This window comes from Nansenia antarctica, assembly GCF_963989245.1.
Source record: "Nansenia antarctica genome assembly, chromosome: 2".
Classification (NCBI taxonomy): Eukaryota; Metazoa; Chordata; class Actinopteri; order Argentiniformes; family Microstomatidae; genus Nansenia; species Nansenia antarctica.
In genome coordinates, this window is record NC_137675.1 from 83,380,885 (window position 1) to 83,397,983 (window position 17,099).

Below are 17,099 nucleotides of genomic sequence, written 5' to 3' on the forward strand. Positions count from 1 at the left end.
TGATGTGTGTGTTCTCAGCTGTCTGACCCGGATGGTCTAGATCTGAGAGGGAGCGGCGTTGAGGACCGCGAGCCCCGCCTCTCACCCCTGCTGTCCAATCAGGACCCTTCTCTGGACCTGGAGCAGCAGTGGCAGGACCTGCTGGCTATCATGGAACCTGAGGTACGTCCCCTCTCCTCCCCTCTCCTCCCTTTTCCTCCCCTCCCTCTCCTTCTCTCTCCTCCCTTCTCCTGTCCCCACCTCCCTTCTCCTCTCCCCCCCTCTTCTCTCCTCCCATCTTCTCTCCTCCCCTCTCCTCATCTCTCTTCTCCTCCCCTCCCCTCTCCTCCCTTTTCCTCTCCACCCCTCCCCTCCCCTCGTCTCTCTTCTCCTCCCCTCCCCTCATCTCTCCTCTCCACCCCGCCCCTCGTCTCTCTTCTCCTCCCCCTCGTCTCTCCTCTCCACCTCCTCTCTCCTTACCTCTCCTCTCAGTTACAGTTGCAGTACATTAGAAAGGCCAAAGTTCTTTTCACATTAGCACTCTCCTCCTTCTCTGTGCAGCCTTCACTTCATTAGGAACAAGTTCACTCTAACCTCTAACCTCTAGCCTCGTGTGCCTCGATCTCTTCCAGGACATGGACGTGGACTCTCCAGAGGGAACCCTCCAGAGTTCCACCTCGCTAGGCCACAATGCTAATGCTAACCCAGGTCACCTGGATGGGAGCCTGCACCAGGCTACCCTCATGCCCAGCGACAGGCTTGACTACCCCCTCAGCCCTGTCCCCCTCCTGGGGGACCTGGAGCCCCCCTACCTGCACCAGGCTAACCTGAGGCCCAGTGACTGCCTGGACTACCCCTGTCTGACCCCTGTCCTGGGGGGCCCTGAGCTCTTAGAGCCCTCCTCCATGCACCAGGCTACCCTCATGCCCAGCGACAGCCTGGACTACCCCCTCAGCCCTGCCCCCCTCCTGGGGGCCGTGGAGCCCCCCTACCCGCAGCAGGCTAACCGGAGGCCCAGTGATGGCCTGCACTACCCCTGTCTGACGCCTGTCAGCCCTGTCTCTGTCCTGGGGGACCCTGAGCTCCTGGACCCCTCCTCCATGCACCAGGCTACCCTCATGCCCAGCGACAGCCTGGACTACCCCCTCAGCCCTGCCCTGGGGGGCCCTGAGATCCAGGAGCCCCCCCACCTCCACCAGCCGGCCCCGCTCACGCACTCCCCGTGCCCTCCGGACATGAGCTTCCATACACATGGTATGTTTGATGTTTGTTCTCTGGGGGACTGAGGCGCGCGGGGGGGGGGGGGGGTTAGAGAGAGATCTTAGGACAATTTCTTTAGTAACAAATAAACGAATTAAGTGCTATTATTCTTGTTTCTTTTCTCGAATGTTGATCTTCCCCTGTCCTTCTGTTCTATTCTAATTCACAGCCACCTCAGCTGGCAACAATGGCGACATGGCGTCTGTTCAGTCAACTGTCTTCCCGGAGGAACCTGCCTTACCCAGCGGCCTGGCCTCCCTCCTGGACCACGCCATGTTGGGTGAGATCAGCCTGCTGAGCCTGGCGTTGGAGGAGGGTTTCAGCCCCGCCCAGACCTCCAGGTTGGAAGAGGAGCTGGACTCCGACTCTGGCCTCTCCCTGGACTTCAGCCACAGTCCTGCCTCCCCCACCGGCTCTGAGGCCTCCTACTCCTCTTCCTCCTCCTCCTCTTCTTCCTCCTCTTCCTCTGACTCTGGTTCCAGCCTGTTCTCTGAGGAGGAGGAGGAGGAGGAGGAGGAGGAGGAGGCGGCGGCTGTAGGGGGGTACAGCTTGGACATGGAGGTAGTGGTGAAGGAGGAGGAGGAGGAGGGGGCGGTGGGGGGCGGTTACCCCACCGAGGTCAGCAAGATGTGTTCCATGAGCTACCAGGAGCCTCAACGCTTCAACCACCTCCCATGGCTGGAGCAAATCAACCACGACCACACCTACAACCATCCCTGGTCCACCCCCGACCCCACCCCCGGCCCCACCTCCACCTCCACCTCGTCCCACAAGGGGAAAGCCCCCAAGTCCCACGGTTCGTCACGCTTCAGCAAACCCTACGCCGACGAGGAAAGCAAGCTGATGTGGGGTCGCGACGAACGGCGCGCGCGCGCCATGAAGATCCCCCTCTCCAACGAGGTCATCGTCAACCTCCCCGTGGACGACTTCAACCAGCTGCTGACCAAACACCACCTCTCCGACGCCCAGCTCAACCTGGTGCGGGACATCCGCCGGCGCGGCAAGAACAAGATGGCCGCCCAGAACTGCCGGCGCCGGAAGCTGGACGTCCTGCTGGGGCTGGAGGACGGCGTGGAAGGGCTGAGGCGTCGCCGGGCGCGGCTGCTCAAGGAGAAGGTGGAGACTCTGCGCTCGGTCCGAGAGATGAAGCAGAGGCTCAGCGGGCTGTACCAGGAAGTGTTTTCCCGCCTGCGGGACGAGGAAGGAAGGCCGTTGGCCGAGAGCGACTACACGCTTCAGTACGGCAGCGACGGGGAGGTGGTGCTGGCGTCACGCCACGACGGGGCAGCTAGCGGACCGCACAGCCGCAGGCCCGGCAAGAAACAGAGGGATAAAAAGAAGTGAAAAGACGCGATCGTAGGGATGTTGATCGATCAGTTGGATTAATTAACCAGTGACTTGATTGATCAGATTAATGGTTTGACAGTTCAATAACTTCTCTTCTGAAGGGGACTGGAGGTGAACATGGTACAACTGCTCTTCCTGAAGTATCTCCTTCACGTTCTCAGATCTCAGGGTCTTCAACGTCAAAGACTAGAGACACTAATCAGGCCGTACAAGAGATGTGTGTTTGTGATGTGTTGGAAAAAGGGACTGAAATTACTGTCAGAAGCCCACTTTTCACAGTAATTTACTGGTACTGTTATCTGTGTAAACTGACCTGGGGGTTAGGGCATACCGTTAAATCTTTTACCTGTGGCAGACCAAGAGTGAAATGCAGGTATGCTCATTTGTGGTTGCAATGGAATTCCACCCTTCCAATTGTACCTGCATTGCACTGATGTGTGTGAACAGGGTGACCCAGGTAAATCAGAGCCTGGGTAAGCAGGGGTCGGACAGGAAATACTGGGAAATAATTTCAGGCATTTGACCGTTATCTCTGTGGGAACAGGGCTAGAGAGAAGGCTGAGAAGAGAGAGAGAGAGAGAGAGAGAGAGAGAGAGAGAGAGAGAGAGAGAGAGAGAGAGAGAGAGAGAGAGAGAGAGAGAGAGAGAGAGAGATGTTGACCCCTGAACTAAGGTCAGGTGGCCACGGTCAGGTGACCAGTAGGGAGGCTTAGATGTTGGTTGTTAGCTAAAAGAGGCCTGCGAGATCTAGCCCTTTGAGCAGAGCTGGCACATTGCAGTATTCTGATATGAACTCCTGGATTTGTTCAAAACTCGGCTCGTCTGTGCCATCAAAGACTGTGTTAGTCAGCTAAGCTAAAGGCTCAGCAACACACAGGTAGGCCTACACTAAGGTTGTCCGGAAGTGGAGGTGTTGCCTAGTGCCTTCAGCAAAGCCTTAGTTCTCCACACTGCTGTCTGTAGGCCTCAGGATGTGACGGCAGCCAATCAAATGTTCAGACTTTTATTCTGAAAAATGTAAACAAATTTCAGCGTTGTTGAAAATCAATGACACACTCGCTAGTCAAGCCAAAACATTGCAATGCAATGTATTCGGTGAGTAATCCCCACTATTGTACACTAACTAGGTAGTTAGTAGTTAGCGATTTCACCAGCTGCTGTCACATATGACTACTGGACATGACGACAATACGTTATACAGCGTATACAATGACGATCAGGTAATAGCCAGGTGAAACTGCCTGGGTTACATATGTATTATCAGGCAATGTTACAGGGGGTAGTTCTAACTCCCTACGTAAATCTGGCATTCATGTCAACGGGAAATGTGCTTGATGATTTCATTTACATGCACCGATCGAGTTAGGATTCCATCCAAAATGAATATCGTGTAATAGAACAGGTGCATCATCAATAACTTCTGAGTTACTATGTGGACTCATTTGTATGTTATGTGTGAATGTATTGAAAGCCTTATTATAACTTCATAACAGACACATGATGTAAAGAAGAGATACACTGGGATTTATGTTTAATTCAAGTTTGATTTTTTTTTTTTTATTATTATTTTATGAGGTGTTCTAATGTTTTTGAATACTTGCGTTTACCTTTTGGATAAATAAAACGCTTATTTTCCATGTGTTTGCCTTTGAGAGTCCCAGTCGTGGTGTACGTGACTTGTACATGGTGTATTCTACAACGTGTAAGCATTAAGCAAGGCTGAGGGAAAGTCTTAACTGATGACATCGAGCTCAGAGTCAGTTGATAGATCAATAAAAGTGATTAGGTTGTGAGTCAATGTAAATCAGGCGCTTCTTGCGGGGAGTGTGTGTGTGTGTGTGAGCCTGTTCTAGCCACCTTAGAATAGAGAAAAATCCTCTACCTCATAACGGTAAGCATACTAAAAACCGATAGTACAGACAACTCCAACACTTCCATACGACAAAATAAATGACACAATTCGACCATATGTTAACAAAAAAAAATATTTATTGTCCAAAAACATCAAACAATTAAAAGTAACCCCTGGAAAACCGTGACGCCATAAACCGAGAGACATGCAACAACAAGAAGGTAGAACTATCTTCTAGAGACGAGAGAAAAAAAAGGCAAAAACTAAAGAAAGGGTTACATGTATGAGCCACTAAACTAACATTAAACAGTTCTTAGAAATCTTAAGATCATGTCCTTTTTTCTTATTGATTTTTTTAGAAAAGGTTCATCACAGAGTTGGATTTCATTTTTAACATGAGTCTCATGTTAAAATGAGCCATGATGAGGACATGTGTTCCGGTTATCAACAAGGGCTGTGGTCTGATGCTCTAGCTGTCAGCTTGAAGTGTAACTTTCTCACCCAGTTTATGCTTAAGCTTTCTAATACTTCACACATGCCCAGGTGAGGGAAAGAGTGTTCACGTTGCCAGTAGAGAATCGGACCGCAGCCTAAAAGCCTTAATGAATCAAGCTTTGTTAGTTATACCTGTTTAAAAACAAATGGGATCTGTAGTTTTCCCACATCTATTGAGAAGAACCGGCTCTGGAGCTGAACTGCTCAATACTGGTCTGCTTGATGTAACAGCTCAATCAATTTTGAGTCAATGTAACACTTTACTAAGAACCAATAAACGTCAAATGAATACTGTGTAGCGTGAAATGAAGTCAGATCTACGGAGTCCGTCTTTGAAGACCTGAAGATCACCCTACCCCCCCGAAAGACTGATATATTTTAAAAAAAACTTATTTCTCCCCCCCTGTGGATGTTAGCCGGAAACATGACATGATTGAGCCTGGTGCATGATGAAAAAATAAACAAAGGGGAAGAAAAAAAAATGATTGTAGATATTCACATTTATCTTTAAAAGTCGGAATTTTACTATTTATTAAGTACAAAAAATACACGACAGATCAAAGTAATAATCTAATAGATTAGTCAAAACAAAAACCCATGGGCCTCCACTGTGCGTTCCACCTCCGTCGTACGTGGCCCATCATTACCCATCATCCCTTTCTGCTGGCAGTAAGTCACAGGTATGTTTTACAAGTCAATGTTGTTTTTAAAGGTGCAACACATCCGTGTAAACAACCAAAGGGTAGCAGGCAAAGGTCAGCGCCCGTTTATCCCGCGACCTCATTCCCTGATGGCTGATGATGTTTTATCACAGGTATCCCTCATGGCCTTTTAAGATGACATTCTACCACCGCCATTCCCTCCACTCTGTCACACAGCCCCACGCAAATCTAGCAATGCCGAACAAGTACTTAGGAAGGATCTGATGAGACAAGCGTATTCGGTGATGTCCGTCCGTCCGTCCGTCCGTCCGTCCGTCCGTCCGTCCGTCCGTCCGTCCGTCCGTCCTGTCCCCCCCACAACCCACCCCCCTCCCTGACAACCAGACCACCCCACCCCACCACCCACACAACTCCTTGCAAAAGTCCAAGTTTGCAGTAAAGAAGACAGGAGGTAATGAAAGAAGCCACACCCCTCCCCCCAACCCCTCCCCCTCCGCCCACCCGCGGACGACCCACTCCCCTCCTTCCACTTTTCTAGTTCTTGTCCTCCTTGTCTGCGCTGTCGTCTTTCTTCTCCTCCTCCTCTGTGGGGTAGGAGTGCCACGTCAGCCGTTCCTCGTAGAAGGAGATGACCACCTGGGGACACTTGATGTTGGCCTCCTTGGCCGGGACCAGGTCCGCCTCGTCAGAGTTCTTCCTGTTAGGGGGGGGAGGAGGGGAGATGGTTAAAGTTGTCCAGGAAGCAACACGCACGCACACAGAGACACACACACACACACACGCATACCTCCCTATCTATCTACCCTTCCTCCACCCCCACCCAGAGAGCTTTGGACTGTCTGGACATGAACACTTGATCTTTGCACTTCTTATATTTATATTATCTATGACTCTTGCACTATGATGTTGGTTTGCACTGTCTTGTCCTGTCTTGTCCTGTCTTGCACCTGTCCTGCTGTAAACCGTGCTCCACTGTCCCAAACCAAATTCCTAACATGTTTACATGTCATGGCAATAAAGTCTTCTGATTCTGATACACGCATACACACACACACACAGAGGCGCACACATATATAGATATATATATATATATATATATATATATATATATATCTATCTACAGACATCTCTGATTCTGGTCGCTCCACTTTAGCTGTCACCTTCTTCATGCAAATCTTACACACAGCCATGTCAAGATTTGACAAGATGTTTCCAAATTGCAGTAGTTGCTTTTTTTTCTTCTTCTTTTTTGTCTTAGGGGCGGTTCTGAGAAACTGTCATATGACAGATGTCTTTTTTGACAGGTTATTTATTTGACAGATTACATTGTTTACAAAAAGTTCTGTCATCACTTTCATAGCATCTTCAACCACACAGATAGAGGTGGTGGACAAACACTCTAAGGCGTTTATTATATATAGGAATTTATGATGGTTTTATGACAAATACCGTTGCTATTTTCAAAAACCCTGGTTTACGGTATAACCGCTAGGCCTGCAACAACGAATAGATGAAATCGCTAAAAATCGATAATGAAATTCGTTGGCGACGAATGCCATTATCGATTCGTCGTTTTTTTTTCTTTTCGGGTTTTGTTTCCATAACAAACCTACTTCCTGTTGACGCACGCCACGCTGTCTTGCGGCCGGTGTAGGCATCGTGAATCATAGCGAATCATATGGCCGGAAAGGGCAGAACCTATGACCGGAACCGGAAAAGTGGGAAAATCCGGTACCTACACCGGCGCGGCGGCTACATTTAAATCATGCTACTCAAAAGCCTTGAGAGTGAAGCTGTCTGCTGTCTGCTGTCAGGACATGCTAGTGAGTTAGCTAGCAGGGTTAGCTCGCTGCTGCCGCTAGCTGACTTTCACTACGCTGCACGTCCAGCTGTAGTCTGCGTAGCTGTGCTGAGAACCAGAGCAGTAACTATGTTTCTATAGAGGAGGTTACAGCTGACTTCCTATTGTTTTATTATACAAGTCCTGCTGGGCTCAGCCCTTCCATGGTCTCCTGCTCTCCATGCAAATGCGTTAGTGTGAGTTCTGGCGAAGCGTCAGCTAAATGACTGTAATGTAATGCGATGCGATAGCCAGTGAGTGTTTGCTCGCATTCATGAATTCAATATTGCATGACAAGTGTATTAGCTAGCTGGCTAACGTCAGTGGTAGAGCAGAGGTGATAAGCTAAAGGCTAGCTAGTGGTAGCCTACCAAGCTACCCGTGAGTTAGAGTGAGGCACTGACTGTCGCCTAGCCTATTGTATGGAGTGAGAGGACGCATTGCATTGGAGCATATCTGTTATATAAAAACATTAGTGTCTTGTCTGTAGCCTATATTGCACTTTGGGTTACTGACCTTTACATTAAGCAAAGTTATTACCTAAAACAATGCATGTATTGAGCTAGAGTTCAACTACTTTATTGAAACAATCTACCGCCATAGTCCATGGCCTGTTGTTAAACCTATTTGATGTAGCAAAGCCTTTTTTATTTATATTATTTATTATTTTTTATTAATACTTGTTCATTTTGCACATGTATATGTATAGGCCTGGCTGATTTAGAAAACATAAAATAAAATTTGCAAAATAAATCTTTTCCCCCCGCTTTTTTTGTATCCGATTAATCGAAAAAATAAGAAGACAGAGGGGTCCAGAAGTCAAAAGAGTCGAGAAGACGAGAACACAGAGGTGGTCTAGAACAGAATCACTTACCATTTCATGAGGAACATGAGCTCTCCGCTGGAGTCTGTGGCTCCTATGATGCGTTCCGGATTAAGGCCTCTGGCGAAGCCCCGCGGTTTCTCTGCCTGAGGGAGACGACAGAGAGAAGAGAGGGGCTTGGTCGCTGGGAGGAAACGTACGAGTTTAAGCGCATAATTATACAATCAAATACAATCAAATACAATGAAACCAAGAAGCGGTCTCCTCCCTCACCTCGTCTTTCCTCTTCTTGGGCCGGCTCTCCTCTCCTCCCGCCTCCTCAGGGTCCGTCGTCTTCCTCTTCCCTCCCGCGGTCTCTTTCTTGTTGTCGCTCTCGGTGGGCTTGTGGTTCTGCATGTACTCGGCGATGAGGTCCGGGCAGTCCAGGTTGTCCTGCGGCTCCCACGTGTTGTCATCGCTACACACAGACAGACAGACAGACAGACAGTCACAATCAGACAGAGCCAGAATAATTTACATTTTTGGCATTTAGCAGACACCTTTATCCAAAGCGACTTAAAACCAATACGTTCTATATCTAAGTAAGCGAATCATCTATCCACCACAGTCATCGCAAGAAAAATGTATCCTAAGAATTAGGATTTTATTTTATATATACGGTATATACCATTTTTAAAATATATTTTATTTACAGTAGAGAAGCTGTAGAGACAGTCATAGACACAGACACAATCACAGACAAACAGACATTCACAGACCTAAGCCCTATTCTCACAGGGTAATTTGAGGTGGAATTTTTTCTTTACAAATTACGGATATGGCAGATTCGCACGGGATTAAGATCACAGACGACCTCCGTAATTATTACAAATTACTAGAGGTCCCCAGATAATACTAGTCCTGTGCAAATAGGTTCCTTCAAGACTTATTTCTGTGGGTAACCACAAACTGTAGTCATTATCAGGGGTTGATTTTTTAGAACTTCCTTTTTTTGGTCACTTCCTCATGTCCCCACACTTCATGTCAGTACTCACTCTGAGAAGCCTTTCCACTTGAGCAGGAACTCCACCCGACCCTTGACCACCCTGCGGTCTAGAACCTTCTCCACCACATACTCTTCCTCCTCCTCCTCTGCCACCTCCTCCACCTTCTTCTTGTTCTGCTTCTTCCCCGCAGTGGGCACCAGCTTGACCTCTTCTTTGGGGGGCTCTGGGGAGAGCAGGAGTAAGCGGGGGGGGGGACGGGACAGTGTTACTCTGGTTCAAAGCTTTAAATAGGAGTGAGCTATCCAGTTATTTTTATTAGGTCTCAGTTTTTTTGTATTCTATTTGCCCTATCTCAACATGAAATGACAACATTTCGGCCTGAAAAATGACATTCAGATGTTGAGTTAATGTTTTTTGACCAAATTCACCTATTTGTTCACCTTAATTAGCATATGTCACATGTAACCTGTTGTCTAGCTGTTTTTTCTAGAATTTACCAATAAATATTAGGTCTACGGGCATGATTCAGAATTGAGGTAAAAAGGGTACATTTTACTTTACAACCAAGTAAAAAGACCTACAAATGAGATTTTCCAGGAAAACGGCGGTCATTTTGGATTTGTGCCCTGCACACTGTTTTCTTGGACCTGAAGCCGATTTTTTTTTCATTTCATGTCGAGATAGGGCAAATGGAATAGCAAAAAAAAGAAAACCTATGCAAAACAAAAAATGACCCATTTATAGCCCACTCCTACTTTAAAGTTAGCTCACTTGGGGCCGGTTTCCAGTACACAGCTTAAGCCAAGTCCTGGAGTAAATAACTATGGGCCGGTTTCAGAGACAAGGCTTAAGCCTAGTCCTGGACTAAATCACACTTTCAATGTAAAATCTCCATTGAAGATGTTTTTTAGTCTAGGATTAGGCTTAAGCCTTGTCTGTGAAACCGGCCCTAAATGTTCAATAGAAAAACGAAGAAGCATTTTAGTCGGTGGCCTGCTCGGGTCAGGCAGCATTGTTCTTCCACTGTCAGAGCAGACCTGGAGATGACAGAACACACTCCTATGGATGCTGCTGCACGGGGAGGTCACCTACCTTTAATGGTATATGCGCACGACTACTTTGGCCAAACAGAATCACATGAGATGTTGATGGCTATTCTGACTGTCACATGACAGACGACTATAATGACCTAGTCACATGACACAGACGACTATTCTAACCGTGTCACATGACAGATGACTATTCTGACCTAGTCACATGAGACAACTATTGTGACCTAGTCACATGACACAGACGACTATTGTGAGCTAGTTACATGACACAGACGACTATTGTGACCTAGTCACATGACAGACGACTATAGTGACCTAGTCACATGACAGACGACTATTGTGACCTAGTCACATGACAGACGACTATTCTGACCTAGTCACATGACACAGGCAACTATTCTGACCTAGTCACATGACACAGGCAACTATTCTGACCTAGTCACATGACACAGGCAACTAATTGTGATCTAGTCACATGACACAGACATGGATGACTATTCTGACAGGGTTCTCCTCTCCTTTCAACCTTTGTTTTTTACAAAGTTAAACTTCACAGTCAGAGGGAACTGAGTGTGTCCAGACTATTTCAGGGGACTAGACTCATGAATAAAGGATGTGAAGAGCACACTACCTTTGCAGTCAAACCACAGAGAGCTCAAGAGACAGATCTCAGTGAATCAGAGACCTCTAAAAACACAATAGTTCCCCCCCCAAAGCCAACAGCTAGATTGACCTCAGAAGACTGTAGTCGACATTTGATTTGATTCCTCCATTCTGATGAATATCAGAATGGAGAAAAAGACAAAGATCAAAACAAACAAGTCACAAAAAATAGTACATTACCACCCCTCTTCTCTTTTTCAAACTGACAACACCAGTCAATGGAAACACCATTAACTAAGATTTTTTTTTTTTTTTTTTAAGATGGCCACCACCCCCAAAACAACAACAACAACAACAACAACATTCATGAGACAGAAACAATAGATCACAGATCACAGTTGAGGATATTAGTAGAAGTCAAGTCAAGTAAAACACCTGTAACTGCCACCGCAGCAGTAGCCGTAACAACGGGGGCTTCGCTAGTAGGGGCTTCAGTGGCGGCAGAGTCACTCATAGTCAGGCTGGACGAGGAACACACCGGTTCCCGCTCAACGTACGAACGTCACCCGGGCTAAACAGGGTGAGAGGGGGGGAGGAACGGGTGAGGAAGAGGGGGGGGGGTTCAGGAATTTAATCAAAACTGGCACCTGGGAGAAATCACAGAAGGCTGGAGGAGACAATTGCACAAACACATAGTACACAGTCACTAGTCACTGGTCAATACTACTACATACTAGTACACATACCACTACAGCTGGGCTAATTTGCGGTCAGTGTTGAAGTCTACGGAGCAATTCGTAAGCGTCTAGCAGCTGGTAGCTGCTGGTTTGCTAACTCAGCCTGGTATGCAGCATTGAGACCTGAACTCACAACAGCCGTGACTTAACACATCATGATGACTAAAAGTAACCATAATGCAACAGGGAAACGGCACATCCGCGACATGGGTGATCACCTTTTAGAGGACGTGGCTTGAACAATGACTTGTGTACTGTGAATTGAGGGAGCCCCCCCCCTCAAATAACTAAAAAAAGAGCCCTAAACTACAACGAAGGAAGAAACCTCAGCGTGGGTCTATGGAACACGAGTCAGCTGAAAGAGAGGTTGGGTAAAAGCAGGTTCCTAGACACAGTGATGCCAGATGCTGTCAAGCCAACTGTGATGGTTCCCTACTGGAGTTTCACTACTGAATACACAAACACCCGGAGGGGTACAGGAGAACGCAATAAACAATACACGTGGTGGTTAGGTGTTGTCCAGGCCAGGGGGTAGAGGCTAGTGACGGTAGAAATCGGAGGATGTGCTCTTTGCAAAGCATGGAATGGAATGGAATGAGGAATGGTATCACACAAACAGGCATGCAATGAGCCGGTCCTCCGATTTTCTACTAGTTATCCTCCTATTCATAGCTTGGGGAGGGGGGCGGGGTCGGCCGGGGCCTGAAGGACATACTACCCAGAAAGCCTGACCTGCCCCGCCCCCCCCACTTCCCACTGGGGAAGCAGGTTACACAATACTGACCCAAAAGACTATCATATTTTAACTGGTGATAGATATTTCCACATCTAATAATAACAAACAAGTTTTGAGAGAGAAAAAAGTATTTAGCCTTGCTGTGTAAACAAACAAGGTAAATATCTAAAGTAAACAAAGTTGGCTGGCCTGGGCTTAGATCTCTAAGATGCAAATAAACGAGACACATGGAAAGGTGCGTTGAACAATTGGGTTTAATCGGATTGGACGGCAATGGCGAGGATCTAACTAATGGTAATATTGAGGGTCGTCGACTGTTTACAATGTGCACACCGTGGCCAGAACGCACTACTATAAAAAACCAACAGCAACATCCTCCAATGTGCATTTCAACCACGTGCAAATGGAGGAGAATTGCTGGGTGCATAAATGGGTTGTGAACCGAACTAGCCTAATTAAACCCATTTTTTCAAAGCTATGTACTGTAACACGTCTATGTGCACCGGAGTCGTGTTAGAAGTGTACCAAGGCAGCTGTTGTCCTGTGCAACATCGGTTTTACGTTCTTTGCTTACAAACGAACAAAAGGGGGCTACACATACACGTTTCGGGGACCGTGGTTTAAACATGATCGCAATTTGTCGTGTCGTGAATCATGATGCACATTAGAGCTGCTCTGATCCCAAAGGATGTCGACGTACGTTTGTTTTTCTCTCCTCTGTCTCTGTCTCTCGCAGCTCCGGTGGCTCTCGAGACAGAACGTCTAGTCCTCCATGTTGACCCGGATCACACAGCAGCGCGAGCTGCACCGACCGACCGAGCGACCGAGCTGCACCGACGACTCGCGCGAAAACACCGCAGTTGGAATCTTCCTCCGACACAAACACTCTAGTCTAGAACACTCTAGAACAGAACTCGTCTAGAATAGAACTCGTCTAGATAGAACACTCTTTCGTCTAGATAGAACACTCTAGAATATAATTCGTCCTAGAACACTCTAGAATAGAACTAGTCTAGAATAGAACTCGTCTAGATAGAACACTCTAGAATAGAACACTCCGAACGCAACCATTCCGCAGGCTGCACAAACGCGCCGCGTCCTAAACAGCCCGAGCGTCGTGCATCACACACACACACACACACACACACACACACACACACACACACACACACACACACACACACGGGGGGCTTAATGGTCGTTGTAGAAGGTTACATTGTAGAAGGTTACACTGTAACGCTGTTAGATACAATGTTGCATTTTCAACACGGCATCACTTTGCTCGCTGCCCCTTTCCGAAGCAATATGGTGAGCTAAAAAAACGACACTTACCGTGAGAAAAGGAATTGCTCTTAATGATTACTGACGCGGGAATGAGGCGGTTTTAAAACAGCAAGCGGGTTTGTAGATCAACTGTTAATAGTCGGCGGCTTGGCAAGTACAATATCGACTTGTAAATAATGATTGAAAGGGAATCGTCTATTTCTCCCGTTAGCTTAGCAACAGACAAAAGCCAGTCAGCGTCTTCCTCACAGCCTACCCGCCAACAGCGACACAGTGGACATATAACACATGAGCGTGTCATTGCGTTGGCTTTATGGGAGTTGTAGTTTTAGCACAAAAGTCGCAAAAAAATCTATTTTTCTTTCTTTCTATATTTTGCTCAATCTTCGTTTTTTAAAATAGTGACTGTAACGTGTGATACGTTTTGTGAAAACGAAATATCTGAACCCAGTCTCCTGTTCAGATAAATCAGAATCGCTTTTATTACATCCCAATGTACGAGTGCACAAGAGGACAATTCTTTGGCTTTGGTTCCTCAACATTAACAGTGCGTTGTCAAGATACAGATCACACTAATAAAGTACAGTAATAATAGTAAGTAAAATAAAGTAATAAAGTGATAGTGGTACCCGTTGTACTACAGTGGATTAATCAGTGCAAAAAATGCTGTGCAAAATACAATACAATCAATGCCAGAAGTAATATAATATATGTATTATTGTAATATGCGTGGGGTTAGATTGAGGGTAATAGTGTTTTATTTTTTTTACCAGTGTATTTCTCTAGGAGCCTGATTGCTTGGGGGAAATAACTGTTTGTCATGCTCTGGGTTTCAGCCCCGAGGCTTCAGGACCGTTTCGCCGACGGCTATAGCTCAAACAGTTTCTGATTGAGGTGGCTGGGGTCCCGAATAATCCTGAGGGCCTTTCTGACACACCGGTCCTTGTATTCATCATGGTTGGAGGTAAGCTCATGTCCGCTGATCCTCTCAGCTGTCCACACTACCCTTTGCAGTGTTTTGAGATCTTGGTCAGTGCAGTCAGTACTCAAGTTGTAAAAGAAAATCAGGGTTTTTATCATAATATGGGGACAATTTTAGCATCCCTACAGCATCAGTGACTTCAGTGTCAGTGACTTGGTAAAAATGTCATTGCATGTGTGCGTGCCCCCTCCTCGCCCACAGTATTTTACTCAATATGTGCAAAACTAACAGTTGAAATACCAGTAATATAATATAATACCACCTTCATTGATAAAATGACATACGGGATGGACAGGGGGGATGGCAGTTTTAGAAGGGGGATGATTTTGACCATTTTTATTTCAGGGGGGATGCCATCCCCCCTCAACTGGAGTGCTGAGTGCAGTTCCTGTACCAGGCAGTGTTCCATCCTGTCAGGATGCTCTCCGTTATGCCTCGGTAGAAGACCCTAGGATCTTAGTCCCTAAGACAAGCTTTTGAAAGACAACAGCTGAGTGAAATTAATGAATGAAATTAGAACGGAACACACACACACACACAAACATTAGCACGTATGCACATGCACACACACACACACACACACACACACACACAAACACACACACACACACACACACACACACACTCACCCATGCACATCCCCCTCCACTCCTCACAGACACACACACACACACCCCTATAATCTTCACTGACACACATACACACACACACCCATACACACCCCCCTCCACTCCTCACTGAAACACACATATACACACACACACACACACACACACACACACACACCCCTATAATCCTCACTGACACACACACACACACACACACACACACACACACACACACACACACACACACCCACCCTCCACTCCTCACTGACCCTTCTAGTCTGTTCTACACACACACCACCACCTGTACCTTTTAAGTGGGCAAATGATGTCATCCACCTCAATGATGTCATCACAAACACCACAGATTGAGCCAATAGGATTGGTTTGGAGTAGATGAATGATGTCATCAGCCTACCTGGACAGGTGGGACAGTGTAATGTGTACCTGTATATGCAGATGGGTAATAGATCTGAGTGTGTGTGTGTGTGTGTGTGTGTGTGTGTGTGTGTGTGTGTGTGTGTGTGTGTGTGTGTGTGTGTGGTAGAGCAACGAAGGTCGGGCACAATGACGAGTGGTGTGATCACGCTGGATGTCTCCTGAGGCTGGGGAATGTACGTGTCGTCTGACACAAACACACACACACACACACACAAATATTAGCATGTACGCACACACACACACGCACACACACACAAACATTAGCATGTGTGCATGCACACACACACAAATATTAGTACACACACACACACAGTGGCTGCCTTAAGAAGTTATGAGTAAGTGGGGAGAGGAGGGAGATGGGGGAGGGAGGGAGGGGGGACGGGATGGGGACAAACAACACGTTCAGCTTCATTAGCCAATAGCAGCCCTTTCAACACGAGGCCCATTTTTCACTCCCAACAGAAGTCACTAGGAGGTGGAGGTGGAGGTGGAGGTGGAGGTGGAGGTGACTTTGGAGGGAACTTCAGAGGAACCCTGTGTTTCATTTTGCACATACGTTTCCTTTTCATTGAAGATGTGCTAGTAGAGAAATAGAGAGAAGTAGAGAGTAGAGAAACAGATATTCTCATTTTCCATGAGGGTGTATGAGGCCTATATCCATGACACACTTGGGTGGCAGAGATGACTGAAGACCAGACTCGAGTCATGAAGAGCCAGACCAGAAACCAGGAGACATGACATAGTCAGGACAGAGACCAGGAGACATGACATAACCAGGACAGAGACCAGGAGACATGACATAGCCAGGACAGACCAGGAGACATGACATAGCCAGGACAGACCAGGAGACATGGCATAGTCAGGACAGAGACCAGGAGACATGGCATAGCCAGGACAGAGATCAGGAGACATGGTATAGTCAGGACAGAGACCAGGAGACATGACATAGCCAGGACAGAGACCAGGAGACATGGTATAGCCAGGACAGAGACCAGGAGACATGGTATAGTCAGGACAGACCAGGAGACATGACATAGCCAGGACAGAGACCAGGAGACATGACATAGCCAGGACAGACCAGGAGACATGGCATAGCCAGGACAGACCAGGAGACATGACATAGCCAGGACAGAGACCAGGAGACATGACATAGCCAGGACAGAGACCAGGAGACATGGCATAGCCAGGACAGAGACCAGGAGACATGGCATAGCCAGGACAGACCAGGAGACATGGTATAGCCAGGACAGACCAGGAGACATGACATAGCCAGGACAGACCAGGAGACATGGTATAGCCAGGACAGACCAGGAGACATGACATAGCCAGGACAGACCAGGAGACATGGCATAACCAGGACAGAGACCAGGAGACAATGGTGGTGAATGAAGAAGGGAGAAAAGTGAGAGAAGTGCA

General features: G+C 47.2%; 2 protein-coding genes across 2 annotated transcripts; one reads left to right on the top strand and one right to left on the bottom strand.

The window, feature by feature from the left end:
• Nucleotides 1-1,434: 1,434 nt before the first annotated feature.
• LOC308150765 (endoplasmic reticulum membrane sensor NFE2L1-like) lies at nt 1,435-2,686 on the top strand (the record flags this gene model as incomplete). Its single annotated transcript, XM_080523562.1, has 1 exon — nt 1,435-2,686. One exon carries the CDS (start codon nt 1,435-1,437, stop codon nt 2,581-2,583), a length of 1,149 nt encoding a protein of 382 aa, XP_080379688.1. The 3' UTR covers nt 2,584-2,686.
• A 3,422-nt stretch (nt 2,687-6,108) lies between these two features.
• On the bottom strand, nt 6,109-13,896 carry cbx1a (chromobox homolog 1a (HP1 beta homolog Drosophila)). The gene is made up of 6 exons (XM_080522547.1): nt 13,704-13,896; nt 11,334-11,469; nt 9,292-9,466; nt 8,531-8,714; nt 8,309-8,403; nt 6,109-6,291 (listed from the first exon to the last, which is right to left on the bottom strand). Exons 2-6 carry the CDS (start codon nt 11,410-11,412, stop codon nt 6,129-6,131), a joined length of 696 nt encoding a protein of 231 aa, XP_080378673.1. The 5' UTR covers nt 11,413-11,469; nt 13,704-13,896; the 3' UTR covers nt 6,109-6,128.
• Between the last annotated feature and the right edge of the window lie 3,203 nt (nt 13,897-17,099).

Excerpts from the sequence above, each read along its gene's own strand:
- cbx1a (XM_080522547.1), bottom strand. The coding sequence starts at position 11,412 with ATGAGTGACTCTGCCGCCACTGAAGCCCCTACTAGCGAAGCCCCCGTT. Across the intron at positions 9,467-11,333 it reads TGCTGCGGTGGCAGTTACAG|AGCCCCCCAAAGAAGAGGTC; the intron begins GTGTTTTACTTG and ends TGCTCTCCCCAG. Across the intron at positions 6,292-8,308 it reads CTCATGTTCCTCATGAAATG|GAAGAACTCTGACGAGGCGG; the intron begins GTAAGTGATTCT and ends CCCCCCTAACAG.